The following is a 15,353-nucleotide window of genomic DNA, read 5'->3' on the forward strand; positions in this document are numbered from 1 at the left end:
GACATGTTCAATGGAAGAGCAAATTGAGGTTGAATGACAACTATTTTGGTCGTCTTCAATATACCTTAGATTTAATTATCAAAGGTGTAACTGACATTCATATGTCTAACCCAATTGGATTTAGTACTCACCATGTGAATCCTTCCAAGAAGGTCAGTTCAATTTGCTCATCGAACGTTCGAACTAATTGTAGCATTAATACAAATCGGTCAAGGAGATTTCAGAAAGGTCCTTCTCGACCTAAGATAAAGGATGATGCACAAGGTATGAGAAAGGTACCAGTAGGTGGAAGCAACAATGGAGATATGAAGGAAAACCAAAATCTGATAATTGAAGGATACAAGGATCTTATCGACAGGCTGTCAAAATCCTCCAAGCAAACTTCTTCTGGTAAGTATTCAAACTTAGTCTCTTATTTTGATGGCAATAAGTTTTATGTTACTTATCACATCAAAAAGGTTTTCCTCCAAAAATTAGAAGGAAAAAGAGGATTAACCATGAACAATATTCATTTGATGAGCATAAAGCTCATACTTGTGTTGATTAATCACAAGGGTTGAATTCTTACTCATGGAAAATCCTGTTGAGTAAGATTTGCTAATAATCAGGCATACTTATTGGTAAAATGCCTTCTGCTTAACTGAGCTATTTTCTTATCGTTCATAGCTAAACTATTGTCTACAGGTGGCTTTGCCTAAGTATTGTTTTGTTTCGAGAATCACTTCGATTGAATTTTGAAAAGTTTTTTTTACAATTGAGTTATGAGCTATTTTTCTGTGCTCTAAATTTTTCCTTCTGTAGAAATATAAAATTTATCGAGCCAAAAAATTGTGAAAGAAAATTTTCACATAGCAAAATTTTGATGTTTTTTTTTTAAAAAAAAAGGAGGTACTTTACATTTTTTGTGTTGGGTTGTTTTGGTTTTCGTAGGGTACCCGTGTTACTTGTCACGGACCAATTTTTAGAAACCCTAAAGTTATTCCCTAAGAAACCATTTAGATACCAATCCTTTTGAGTCACGTACACGTACTCTAGGTTATTTTCTTCTTGTCAAGAATGTCTCCACCTTCTCGCACTTGTGATTTTGCAAGAGGTATTCTTGATAAAGGTATTGGTTTCAAGTCCAAAGGGAAGAAGAAAAGAAACCTAGTAGATGTTGATGATATCAAATATCAAAATCCTAAGGATTATTCTGATGTCTCATGCTACTATGCTTATACTCATCAAGATGTTCAGAATGATGAGATGGTTTCGGCTGAAGTGGTTCATGATTTTCTTAAATACTTTGAGAAAGAAAAACTGCAGCTCGTTGATACTATGAAGGGTTACATGTGTTACGAACTGAGTTAAAAAAGGTTAACTCTGACCTTGTTCTCATGAAGACACATGTTAAGAATCTTCTCAATGAGGATATCTTCTCTGAAGATAATGTAGATGATGTCAATCACAAGCTCAAAGGACTCAAGACTCGTGAGGTTCCGGAGGTGCTTCTTGATTTCAGTTTATGATCGGTTTTGTTGGTCTAGGTGTCTTTTGTTTTTAGCTTGTTGTTTTTATATTTTGAATCTTAAAGCCTAGGAAACTTCTTATGAGAATTTATTCTTGTGTTTTTTAGAAGGATAACTAGGGTTTGGAATAGCAATTATTGTGATTACACATAGCTATTGTCAACGTTTTTCATCTTGCAATGTTTTTAGATTTATTTATTTAAATTCTAAGTTATTTGGAAGATGATTTTGCAGTATTAATCTGTATTGGTTTTATATATTGCAAAAATAATTTTGTATGGGATATGTGGTTTACGTCCGTGAACTGTGATTATTCCATATATGCTCAAAAGTTAAGTCTATTGTGTCATTATGCAAATATTTATGGAAAATAAAATGAACTTTTGGATTATATGTCAACAGTGAAGTTTATGGTATCATTATGCAAATTTTGATGAAAAATAGAATGAACCTTTGAATATTCCGCAGTATTGAATCACAATTTAGATTATGATAGCGTCCTAATACAATTGGTTTTTCGAATGATAATCTTGAATCACAATTTAGATTATGAACAGTAAATTATTGTTCTTAACCGAAATTCATCAAGTATGAACAAATGTTCATTAAGCTTAGTCATATATATTTCGATAACTAATTACCAAGATAAACTTGACTCGAAATCCTTGATATGCTTATGATAGTCTAGTTAGTTATGCGACAACGTCTCATGGATAAAAGGATGAATATAACTTGAGAAATAGGTGGTTCAGTATTCACTTACCTTTTGTTGAAGAAGTTCTCCAAAACCTTCGGTTGATTTTCGACTCAAACGGTAGAACGCAGATACTTCTATCCTAGTCCGAGACTTAACTAATTGTAGACTAGAAATCAAGATATAGTTTTGACAACTAAATTTGAAAACAAGCTTGAGATAGAAACACTTGTGAAATCGACCGAGCAATGCTCTAACATTTAAGGTTATCTTAGATATTAGAATCCATTTTAACGGTAAATACTACTTAGATGGAAGCCTTCTTTAAATGGCGCTTATTCTGTTAAAAATGCATATATGACAACTTTTAAAACAAGCCAGACCAATTGTTGGATCTGATATTTGGAAACAACTCAAGGAAGACCAATCGTTGGGTCTGACATTGATTTGAAGTATTTCTGGGAAATTAAACCATTAGAATTAACATTGCATATGGAAATTCCTTAACTTTTTGTATAGGTTAGAACAGGGGTCCCTAGAACTACACCTAAGTACATTAGCTTAGGATTTTTATGCTATTATAGGGACTCGATCCCCAACCTCCCTTATGGGAGGAAGCTTGAGAACCATCAGACCACTTGATAGTTCTCCAATTCCTTAATTAATGCTTGCCAATTAGGGATAATATTTGCAGGCATACTTTTAGTACTGATGATGTTTAGGTTAAGTCCTATGGGCTAGATTTGGCTGCTAGATTAGCCAAAAAGTGTTGCAGTTCAAAAAAAAAATGTTGTTTATTTGTTAACACTAATTCTCTCTCCTAACGTTTACTCGTAGGTGAATTAGTAGCGAAATAGTTCCGCTGAATTATTCAGCGCAACCAAAATCAGAATGGTTCAGTGCAGTCTGAAATATTCCAGGGCATATGCGCTGAATGGAAACGTGCAATATACCTGCGCTGAACCATTCAGCTTAGATAGAGTTTGGCCTTGGGACTTTAGTATCTACTATTCGTTGAAATGTCTTGTTATTATTGTGCAAATTTATAGACACAAATAGATGCAGGAATAGGTTGAAATTTATATTTTAATAATGGGAGTCATGGGACAGGTTGCTGCAAAGACAAAGTTAGCGTGATATGACATATCATTACGATAGTGGCTTGTTGCACGGCGTGCATGGTCAAGACTAGGCAATATTATAAGATATATTACTAGTGTGTGGTGCATAATTCACTTTGACAAGGCGTTACACTCAATGTAGGAGATCGAAGCCTCGGGGGAGGAGGAAAGGCTAATACTTAAGAGGCATGGTCATGCTATAGCACTCTTACAGGCTATAAAAGTACAAATCACTAGCAAACTCAAGTGACAAGAGAGTTGAAAAGCGCAATATTAAGCGAGGAATCGCTGTTTGGTTCAGCGCAGTCAACTAGTTTGACTAATCAAGCGATGTACCATCCGGCGCCATGTTTTTGTACGGTACTGTTCAATGCCCGATGTTGTTTCATTTTGCAACTAGCATGTTAGATTATCACCGCCATAGGATTTAGGCGATTATCCTGGCTGATGTGGAGCCTAAGGACTAGATATTTAGCCGCTAGATTGGTCATCCACGTCAGCATGGGCAACCTCCTAAGTCATATGGGATGGATAATCTAGCAGCTAGATTAGTAGCGGGACCACCATATAACGCCGAACCGTTCGGGATTTAGCGCCGAACGTTTCGGCGCTTTAAATCTCAGCCGTTAGATCAGAAAATTTTCTCCCAGCGCTGAACGGTTCAGCGTTTAGACCATTTTTTGAACGCCGAACGGTTCAGCGTTTCAATTCCGCTGATAGTTGGACTGCGAGCACCTGGTAGGAGAGAGAACTATCAACTATCATTGTTAACTTTTTTACAACACTTTTTTTGATTTGCAACACTTTTTGGCCAATCTAGCACTCCAATTTAACCCATACAGGTTAGCCTTATGCAAGAATCAAATGGAATCGTATCAACATTCATTCCTAGATTGCCCTGATCTAATGTTCTCACTCCTATTGATGTGAATGTTGTTCAGATGTTGCCGGGTAAAATGCCCATCAGTGGATCAACTCTTAGGTTTGATATACCTCTGAACAAGCCTACGAATGTTTCCCGAATTGCTAACTGTAGAAGAATGGCAACAAATCGACTGGCCATCAGTACGGTTAAGAAGCGTGGGACCCAGCATTTCCAGGTGAGAGTCGGCTAAAAATTGTTGTCCTAAATATGTGGCAATCCCATTTCAACTCTCTATAAATACAAGCCAAGGGGCTGAAAAACCAAACTGATCAGTTTAGGGTTCACCTCTAGAGGATCATTTCTTCATTCACCCCTCTCTCCCCCTTTCTTTCTTCCCTCTGACACTCTGTTCAGAGAAGAACCTAAGGTAAGGTCTTCTCTTTTACTCTCACTCTTCTCTTCTCCATGAAAACCCTAGAAAATCATCAATTGGATTTTGAATTTTTGAATCCTTGATTAAAAATGAAAAATGAAATTTAGGGATTTAAAATTCATTTCAGAAATCAATAAGAAAGGAACCAAAATTGGCTTTCTTTGATTTGAATGAAACCCTGTTTAATCGAATGGAGATGTATAATTTGCAAATCAAAAGCCATCAAAATTAGGTCATTTCAAAGGTACCTGCTTGCTGTATGAAAAATCAGAAATCTCCTCGAATGAAGAACCCTGGATTTTGTATTTTTTATGATTTTCCTGATCGTATTGTTAGAATTCAGTTCAATTTAACCGGTTTTGTTGTTCGATTGTGTAGAATTTAAGTGAGTGGTTGGTATTTTTGAGTTAAAAGATGGCACTGCAAGAATCACTAACAAGATTCAAACAGCAACAAGAAAAATGCCAATCAACTCTATCCAGTATCAATAACGCTCGAGCAGCGGCAGGATCAGGATCATCATCCAGGTCTGCACCACATCATAAATCTGTACCTATTGCAACAACATCTTCAATTGCTGCCAAGGCACCTGCAGTAAAGTTTTCTAATGATACAGAAAGGCTTCAACATATCAATAGTATCCGGAAAGCTCCGATTGGAGCTCAAATGAAACGTGTTATAGCCATTCTGTATGAGGTATAAAAACTAGACTCTTCTTTGTAAGATGGTATAAATTGATGCTTGTACACATCCATTTGGTTCGATATGTAAAGCAATGAACAACCGTTAGTATTGATGTCCATTCTGATTGAAATGACAAGAAAGGGACAAAAGGTAGGAATAATTGTAGGAGAATAGCGAATTTTTGAAGTGAATTGTGACATGTGTTCATGAGGAGTGGGGAATTATGCTTAGTAGAAGGTACTTGATATTTGGTTTTAGTATCTATTTTAGATGAAATTAAAGAGATAAAAAAATCTCGGAAATGGAGTCACCACATGAGAAAATATTCATTTAGTGAAGCAACATTCTGGGTCTGTGGCTTGTTAGACTGTCTTTTCAGCGTGGATAAAGCCAGTGATCTAATGAAAAATAGCGGTTATTGATAATGACACTTATAGTTTCTATTATGAATTATTCAAAACTGTAATGTAAAATGTATAATGGTTTTCTGACATAAGAAACAGAACAATTTGACAGTTCAAGGATTAACCTACATTCAGAATAAAAACAGTTCATAGATCTACTCGATTTCTTAAGCTTTGTGGCACTTGTTGCTTTCAGCTACTTGTAGTAAAAGACTAACTATAGATGCTAATTTTTATATTTTTTTTCCAGACAAGGGAAGCCTTTACGGCAGAGCAGATTAATGAAGTATGTTACGTTGATGCAGATAATAATAGGGAAGTCTTCAGTGGTTTAACAAACAACCCGAAAGTGTTCTACGATGGGAAGCGCTTCTCTTACAAGGTAACTCTTGCGTCCCTTCTCTGGAGTTCACCATGTGAGACAATCCTGCATGGTAACATTTTCCGGGCCATTCTCTAGAATGGTTCAGGAAAAGTTCCTGCTTATGCATATGCCTTTATAGTTGATACGGGTAGACAGGTATGACGATATAGCTCCATATTTTTTCTGCAGGCCACTCATGATCTCAAAAACAAAAAAGAACTGCTTCACTTGATTCGGAAGTTTCCAGAAGGTAAGAACGTTATCGACCTAAAGGATGCATACCCAACTGTCCTAGATGACGTACAGGTAATGTACTGTTGATCCAGTGAAACTTTTCATTCTTTGATATGTGCGAATATGGAGAGTTGACCTGCTAATCTATATGTTATGCCATTTGCACAGGCTCTGAAGGCTTCTGGCGACGTTTGGTTGCTATCAAATTTTGATTCTCAAGAAGATGTTGTTTTCCCGAATGATCCTAAGATAACAATCAAAGTGGATGACGACCTAAAGGTATTATTCCGAGGGATTGAGCTTCCGCGTGATATGATTGATATTGAGAAAGATCTTCAGAAGAATGGAATGAAGCCTGCAACAAATACAGCAAAGAGGAGAGCGATGGCCCAGGTTCATGGTATTAACCCCAAGCCAAAGGCCAAGAAGAAAACACGCGACATTAGCAAAAGGACCAAGCTTACAAATGCCCATCTCCCAGAGCTTTTCAAGAACATTCCATAATCTGGAAAAACCCCAAACTCCAACGAGTTCTGAGAAAATACTAATTTTCTGTCTGTTTGTATAAACTTTGGGTGTTTAAACTGGTTACTATATATTGCTTTGAAAGAAAGTTATGTATCAGATAGTTTGTGTGAACAAATTCGTGAAAAACTGCTGCTGCAAAGAAATGTATGCATGCTCCTGTATTTTTTCCTTGAATTAAACGTTCATGTACTTCAACTAAGATTTAGGAATTCAAATCTATAATTTTCACCATATGTAATGCTTTATAGCATGTGAGTGTATTCTGTAATGCCAGTAACTGGTCTGTATTGATGTTCAACAGAAATTCTTTCCGAATCTCAGTTTTGTTTTGTTTCTTGAACTCATGATTGGTTTCCTAGTTCTTGCTGAGTAAACGAGTTTGTAGGCTCATGCAAGCAAAAGCTAAGCTGTTCCGTAAATCTTTTGGTATGCAATCCTGAAAACATAATTGATTCTTGTTATCTACACAACAGGATGACAAACTTAGTGACCGCTTATGACAACCTGATTGGGACACTTAAAAACCGACAACGTTTTTTTTTTTCTACTCCAGCACTGCTGCATCATTTGTGATCCAACAGATGCTTTATTACCAAAATAAAGTAAGTTGGTGTCTATCGGATACTGCTCCGGCTACCAGGGATATAAATAAAAAAGTACTATATTTCATGTAGGAAAACGAGAATTTAACAAATTGGGGCGGTGGCGCAGTTGGCTAGCGCGTAGGTCTCATAGCTATATTAGAGTGATCCTGAGGTCGAGAGTTCGAGCCTCTCTCGCCCCAATTCTTTTTTCCCCTCCTCCCCCCAATACTTCTTTTTCAGTCTCTAGTTGGTAATTTTGCCCATTGCAGAATCTCGGACAGACTTCTTGAAAGGATGTATCGTAGACAAAATAGCCAAGAAGCTCTTATTTTCAGCGCCAGTTGGCCATTTAGGTAGGCGTATAGACAAGAAAATTGTGAATAAGAACCTATGTCCACAAAAGTTCTTATTCCATTATGCAACACTTGAAGTTCCGGTGAAACAATATACTGTTTGGAGTAGTAAATTGAAAAACGTGCCAATATCAATTGGGGCGGTGGCGCAGTTGGCTAGCGCGTAGGTCTCATAGCTATGTAGAGTGATCCTGAGGTCGAGAGTTCGAGCCTCTCTCGCCCCATTACCTTTTAAACAACTAGTATGCGTTTATTGTATTTATAGTTGTGTTAGGTAGGGGTGTAAATTGGGCCGGGCCGGGCAATCCGGTGTAATTATTAAATGGGACAGGACAGGACGGGCACGAACTTCTCTTACTCATCAAATTAAATAATTTACGCTAGGGCCGGTCGGGCCTTGAATATATAATATTCAAACTAGAAAAAAACACGGGAATTATATTTGTAGTCTAAATAAGATTTTTCTTATATTAGAAACCCGTCATTAAGATATCCTATATTAGAAAGCTAAAATTAATTTTATAATTACTAATTTTACTATACTAACCTTTTACTAGAATAATTATCTTATTTTTTATACTAGTAATCGAAAAATTAGGAAAATCCCGACAACCAGTTATCGACCGGTTATCTTCAAAACGTGAAAAAATATACTAATTTTATTTCTTTATTTATAATATAGAATCACAGTGACTTTTAAAATTATTTTCAACCCATCATCCATCATATAATATTTATAATTATACAAAGTTTTTGGTTGATAACCTAACAACAAAGAAATATAGTATAATTTTTAATTTTGAGTGGTAATTCCGATTTTGGTTGATGAATACAATTTTCACATAATTCCGATTTTTAGTGATAATGCTGATTGTTTGTATCTTTAATGATAATTACATTTTCAACTGTGTTTTTTTGCTAAAATCATAATTATCACCGGACCTCATATCACTGAAAATTACATTTTTCACGGGAAATATGGGTGAAAAATGATTTTTTCCAAGAAATATTTCGAGTGAAAACACAGATTTTCAGTTCTAAAAAAACTGATTTTTTTTCAACTGCATGACAAGAGTGAATACACAAAGTTTCATTTAAACAAAGATTTCTTTATTCAAAAATGAAAGGTATATATTTTCACCAGCAACATAGGTGGAACGGTGGATACGTTACACAACCATATCAATACAAAGATGAGTTAGCTTCCATATATATATATATATATATCACGTTTGCTTCTATATGTAAATCAAGATCGTATTAACCTCTCAAAACCGAACTGTTGATCTTCTTTTTTAACTTCAATTGGTAATAGATTTAAACCAAGATGTTCTCTAGTGCTAATATATTATACTCAAACACTATGCTTAAATTAATGGTAAGTGACACTCATCAAACCGTCTACAACTCCAAGATGTCTCAAACACTTGTTCCTCATGGCATAAATATGGCTACATCTACTGTTCTTTTTGTTTTGACCGGACGTAATCGACGGATACTTTCTTTTCTTTCTTCTTTTGACGAGATCTAGAACTATTAGAGCCTGTTTGGTATAGTTTTGAAAAACAGTTTTCTGTTTTCAAAAACAGAGAAAACAGAAAACATGAGAAAACGTGTTTGGTAGGGACATTTTCAGAAAATGTTTTCTATTTATTTTCTGTTTTTGAAAACAAAAAAATGAAAACAACAAATTATTGTTTCCTGTGTTTTCTCTTTTTCTTTTCTTAGTTCTTTTTTTCTTTTCAGAACAAAGTAAGAGATCGAGGGAATGACTGCAAGTGAGTCATGACTAATATCATTATCTCTTAGACGAATCTTTACATTTGATCCGATTTAGTTGATTTTCCTTGTTTTCAAAAATAATTTACCAAACAATTTTTAGAAAATAAAAACAAGAAAAAAAATGTATGTTTTTAAAACAGTGGAAAACTATTTTTGAAAAATGTTTTTGAAAACTGTACCAAACATGCTCTTAGCTTTTTGTTTGGGGTTTAACAATCTCATCTGCAACCAACATACCATCATGTCGATCTCGATTCTCTTGATATAACCTTCTTCTTGAACGTCCAACCCTTGGATATTACAGTTTTGTTGATTAGAGAGACGATTATTTTTCATCGATTTTCTAGGTTCTTCTGTAGGGACACGGAGAAAGAAGGATGACTTCTTGAACTGGATTTGATGATTTTTACTCAGTGGAGGAAACCTTAAGATAGAGAGAGAGAGTGAAAATTTACTCACTACGGAGGAGACTTTGAGATAGAAAGAGAGTGACTCTCGGAGAGAAAAAGTGAAACGTGAAATTTTAGATCCGTGAAATTTTAGATCGACCGGAAATTGTGGAAAATAAATATATTTGTTAAAAGAATATGTTGACCGATGAAATGGAATTATTTATTTTTTAGTAATACGTAATCACAAAAGTTAATTTAGTCCTGTATAAAATGTGAGAATCCAAATTTAATCGTAATTGTTAATCTTAACGGTAGATTTAGTATTTTGAGCTACATATATATAATCTTAATGATGGATTTCTGGAAGAGAGAGGGATCATACTTGGGTTCCTCGAATATTTTCACAAAAAAAATATGCAACATATTTTACTCACTGTTTGATACCTAAATAAATAAACACTTCCTGACAGAGCCAATAACATGATGTTCAATATCCAAAACATCCAAATCAAAACTAAAACAATAAAATTTAAAAGGAAATATCTTATAGTGATTCAAAAAATTGATATGCATACGTCCGTCTTCTTCTACTTGTGTGGTTGTCCATTTAAAACAAGATGGCCTATAATTATTCCAAGATTGGATCATTTTGCAAGAGGAAACCCTATATTTTTTTTTCCATAATCAGCGAAATGAATTATATGCAAGGGAAGACTGATGTATCAAGTATATTAAAACATATAAGGAAAGAGAAAATGGGCAATTAGGTCGGGTAAATAGGTAGATTAAATGGGCAAACATGCCGGATAACGTTGACGGGGTAACGAGACGAGTACAGGGCCGGGCAAGACTTTTTAACTCATGACTTGTGCCCGTCCTGTTATTTAACTGGGATGGGCCGGGATAGTCTTTAAAGGGCTGCGGGCAACCATGGGCTTCCATGGGACAGGGCGGTTTGTACTGGGTCATGGGGTGCCCGGCAAAATTGATACCCCTAGTGTTAGGTGATGTACATATATTTTTATGTCCCATGTACAAATACATGTACTATCAAGAAACTACTAGAGATTTTTAAATGTTTTCGACAACTATGAATGTACCATAACGTATAATAGAAGATAAATCATCAGTTTATTTTCTTTCCAACAAATCAAAATATCAAACAATGTTAGGAAAAAAACTTATATGAATCATAAAATTCGTATAACAATATTTATGTTTTTTTAATATATTGTCAATTGTTGATATATGAAGGTAAATTACTTAAGGTGAGACTGCAAAAAACTATTAATATTAAATTGCATATATTATTACCATTTATAACTGGCCCAGGTTGGGACCATAGTTTTTTATTAATCTGTAGAGGCTATTAATGTATGGAGTATCAATATATGGAGGTTTTACTGTAATCATATAAAAATGGTTTGGACTTCGAAGCGAGGAAACAAGAATAAAAATCTCAAGCAGAAAAGTAAGTTTAGCTATATATTTTGAGGTCATAATGAATAGTTACTCAGCGGTTCTTTTCCTTTTCTTCTTGGGCATCGCTATGCTTCTAGTTTTGAAGTCCATGTAAATACCCGAGTTTACTGAAACCAGGCCTTGTAAATAATTCTTTGATTCATTTATCGACGACCTCCCCTTTATATTCAACTTTTTTGTCATTATTTTTTCTGGGTCATGTAAAACAAATCCTCCGCGATTATACATCAAAATCTGATAATTTTTAAGTATCCATATGGGCTGCCAACGATGGTATGGATCATTGTCGATGAAGTACTCACCGACGATGGTTAATTGTTTAATCCAGGATTTCCTCATTTTGTAATTCTGCATCACCCATATGTCACACTCGAAGCAACGCTTATCAACAACTAAACATAGACTTTCTCCTAATACTCCCACAGTTTTACGCGGTTGTGACAATAACATAGTTTCTGCAGGGAATGGTAAATCTACAATTTTCTCGCTAGCAATATCGAAAGACACAATAATTCTAGTAGATGTTTCTCTAGAGATACCTAAACAATGAAGAGCTCCATTCAAATGCACACCATCAAATCCATTTTTACAAGGAAACGAGTAAGAAATCAACTGAGTATTATTCCAAGAATTTGATCCTAATGTAATAAACTTGAATCCTCCAACTACGAGATTCTTCACAATCCTCAATTGTCACTAACTTGTAACCGTCATGCGCACAATCATACCCAAACCCATATCGCCACATGGAAGAAGAATTGACACAAAAATCACAATGTTGTAATCAGTGGTGAATTCAGAGTTGTACTTTAAAGGGGCATGTTTTGTTCTTGAACATCATAATTAAGAATACACATAATAGATAATGGGAGAGTATATATGGGAGTAAAAAAATGTCCCTGATATTCAAACTCATTAAAATATGAATTACAAAGTTATTTTTCTGTCTACCAAAATGTTCTCATTAAAAAGAATCATGTTTGAAAAGTATTTAACATGAAAAAAAATATATTATATCACATAAGAATAATTATATGGAAAAAAAATTCATCAGCGACTATTTATATGCAGAAATAAAAATATCATATTATAAGAAATTGCATTTTTAACACAAAAGATGCATTTTTGTGATTAAGTTAGTATTAATGCACATGTGTATTAAGTAAATATGTTAATGATATTTTTATGGTTGTTTCAACTTTTTTTGTAATGCTTATAATTTACGGATATACTACTAGCAAATATCTATATGTAAAAAGGAAATTTTATATCATAAGAGAAATATTATATGCAAAAAAAGAAAAGAAAAAAATTTGTTGGATCTAATTAAGTTATTGTATATCTCAAACTTATGTATGACAAAGCAAATTATGAATCATCCATTGTGATAAATTGACAGCAAAACTAGTTGCTGAGATATATGTATGTTATAACTGCTTCTTTTATATTGGAAAAAAATCATGAAGAAATTATCTTTTATCTTATCCTCTTACGTATATTTGATACATAAACATTCAAATATATAAAATAACAGAATACGAATCCTATGTGTCTGAGTTAAGAAAATGGTGGCCGAAATCAACTCACAAACTTGACATTAAAACTAATTGCTAAGATATATGTATGTTATAATTGCTTCTTTTATTTTGTCAAAAAATTATGAAGATTTGTTTTTCTTCATCTTATCCTCTTACGTAGTATTCATACACAAAAGTTCAAATATTTAAATAGTATAATAGTCCTATGTGTCTGAGTTAAGCAAAATGGTGGATGAAATACGCTCACAAATTTATTGATTGCCTAAAACAAGATTTCAACTAGTTATTTATACAAGTACCTTATGATACTAAAAGAATGCGAAATTGGGGGATAAAAAAAGGAATTGGGGGATATTGATTACTTCCCCCAACCCATGGTGTGTGCTAAGGGGTGATTTTTGGGTATGAAAATACTAAAATACCCTTTGATTAATTAAAAAACATTATGAAAAGACCATTATATCCTTTCTACTAAAACTTAAAATCAAAAACCAAACCATTTATCTCCCATTCTCAAATTAGTTCCGGCACTGAGGGTTAGGTTTTTGAAAAAAAAAATTCTTCATCGTTCTTCATCCGTTCTTCGTCGATTCAAAAATTTCTTCGTCGATTAACCTACCCGAATCATAAACAATGCCTCCACGAAAGAAAACAAATGCCCAATCGAACTCAAAATCGATTGCTCAACAAAAACAGGAACAAAGAATTGCTAAGATTGCTCAAGAGCAAGAAGAAGAAGATTCGGACAATCAACCTCTCGCAACCATGACTTCTGTGAGAAGGTAAGTGATTTTAAACTACTTTATGAGTGTTTAAATCGATTTATAGCAATGGGTTTAGGTTAGAACTGCGAACCCTAACTGTTTTAGTTGAGTTTCAGTTAGTACCGACACTGCAATATGTATGAATACAGTGACGGCTTTTGTTATCCGACATTCAATCCTGGATGAATACAATGCCGTTTCCAACCCAAGATTCACCTGAAACTGAATTTTCTTTACCGGCATAGAATTTGAGTCGAAGTTTATGTCGGTTTTTCGGTACCGGCAGTCTTTAATAATAATTTGTGTATGCCGGTAGTGGACTTAAAACATACAGGAGAGTTTATGAAATTGTCACCAGTACCGACATAGATTTCGGGCTGCATTACATGCCGGTTTTGGGTATCGGCATTCGTTTGTAATAATTCGAGCATGCCGGTAGTGGACTTAAAACATACAGGAAAACTTAAGAATTTGTCACCTATACCGGCATAGATTTTATATTGATTTGTTTGCCGGTACAAAGTTACGGCATGGAATATATTTATTTCGAGAGTGCCGGTAGTAGTATTTTGATATCCAGGAGAATTACATACGACTACCGGCATTTTCGATAGTCAATTTTCACTGCCGGAACACTTAACCGACGTCGTTTGTTTAAGTATGTCAATGCCGGTAAAAAAACTGAAAGTGAGTTGTCTCACATTCATTTCGTGTGCTTATGATATAGGTCAAAATCAAAGGAAGCTAACAAAAGAAAAACTAAAGATGCGGTCACTAAGATAAGAAGGAAGGACGGTCTTGATACTCCTCAATCTCTCCCTCCTCGAGGGAAAGATGAAGGTCGCAAAAAGCGTTTTGGGGCTGAGACAAGAGGTATAAGTTGGGAGAGTGGTGATGACCGTAGTCGAGTTGTAATCCGTGAGCACGATGAGCAAGATGAAGAGGAAAGTGAGGATGAAGATAATGTGGTTCCTCCAAGTCAATTAGCAAGCCAAAGCGAAGTTGGTGGGCCAAGTCAACAACCAACACAAGGCAATGGCAAGAAGGGCAAAGGCAAAGTGAAAGTTAAAGGTTCCCACCTTCCTCATATTAATGACATGATACCTGACCTTGAGCGTGGTAGAATTTGGGGTGAAGCTCCGGAACCGAAAACACTATTTGGATACAAGCACTTGTGGGCTCGTACTATCTATCAAACCTATGTAAGCATTTTTTATCTTGTGCATATGTATTGTTGTGTATTTATGTAAAATATCTTAATTGTACTGTCTCCTAATTGTAGGATCATAAGAAGGTTGTGCGTGTTTGTCAAAACCAAGCCGCGGATTGTTGGAAATTGTCCGAGGAATGTGAAGAGGTCCAACAAATAGTAACGGATTCTGGTCTATATGCTTTGGTTGAAAATTATGTGAAGCCTGATACGTTGACTGTCAATTGTTTCGTCGAAAGGTATCATGGTGAAACCGATACCATGCACTTCCTTTTTGGGGAGATGACCTTCATCCCCGATGAAGCTCAGAACAATGCCGGCAGGTGTTCCGGCAGTGTCTATATGTGAACTTACTATGCCGGTTTTCATTACCAAAAATTGTTAATTTTCTGTCTAAAATTCAAGACAACCGG

At 35.0% G+C, this 15,353-nt stretch overlaps 1 protein-coding gene and 2 non-coding genes across 4 annotated transcripts; all 3 read left to right on the forward strand.

Moving 5' to 3' along the window:
• Positions 1 to 4,474: 4,474 nt before the first annotated feature.
• On the forward strand, positions 4,475 to 7,150 carry LOC113274891. 2 transcript variants are annotated; one of them, XM_026524305.1, is made up of 5 exons: positions 4,475 to 4,615; positions 5,000 to 5,317; positions 5,960 to 6,091; positions 6,263 to 6,379; positions 6,476 to 7,150. In XM_026524305.1, the coding sequence occupies exons 2-5, from the start codon at positions 5,036 to 5,038 to the stop codon at positions 6,809 to 6,811; spliced, it is 867 nt and encodes a 288-aa protein (XP_026380090.1). In that variant the 5' UTR covers positions 4,475 to 4,615; positions 5,000 to 5,035; the 3' UTR covers positions 6,812 to 7,150. The 2 variants fall into 2 exon arrangements, with proteins under 2 accessions (XP_026380090.1, XP_026380092.1); XM_026524307.1 differs by lacking the exon at positions 4,475 to 4,615 and adding an exon at positions 4,646 to 4,865.
• Positions 7,151 to 7,531: 381 nt separating this feature from the next.
• On the forward strand, positions 7,532 to 7,619 carry TRNAM-CAU. Its single transcript is given in 2 exon segments — positions 7,532 to 7,569; positions 7,584 to 7,619. It is a non-coding gene; the product is annotated as a tRNA-Met (tRNA).
• A 290-nt stretch (positions 7,620 to 7,909) lies between these two features.
• On the forward strand, positions 7,910 to 7,996 carry TRNAM-CAU. Its single transcript is given in 2 exon segments — positions 7,910 to 7,947; positions 7,961 to 7,996. It is a non-coding gene; the product is annotated as a tRNA-Met (tRNA).
• The last annotated feature ends 7,357 nt before the right edge of the window (positions 7,997 to 15,353 follow it).

Source organism: Papaver somniferum, chromosome 4, assembly GCF_003573695.1.
Source record: "Papaver somniferum cultivar HN1 chromosome 4, ASM357369v1, whole genome shotgun sequence".
In the NCBI taxonomy this organism is placed as follows: domain Eukaryota; kingdom Viridiplantae; phylum Streptophyta; class Magnoliopsida; order Ranunculales; family Papaveraceae; genus Papaver; species Papaver somniferum.

Bases quoted from the DNA above. Each gene is read 5' to 3' on its own strand.
- LOC113274891 (XM_026524305.1), top strand. From the start codon at position 5,036: ATGGCACTGCAAGAATCACTAACAAGATTCAAACAGCAACAAGAAAAA. The intron at 5,318-5,959 runs GTATAAAAACTA...TTTTTTTTCCAG, and splicing joins TTATAGCCATTCTGTATGAG to ACAAGGGAAGCCTTTACGGC. The intron at 6,380-6,475 runs GTAATGTACTGT...CCATTTGCACAG, and splicing joins CTGTCCTAGATGACGTACAG to GCTCTGAAGGCTTCTGGCGA.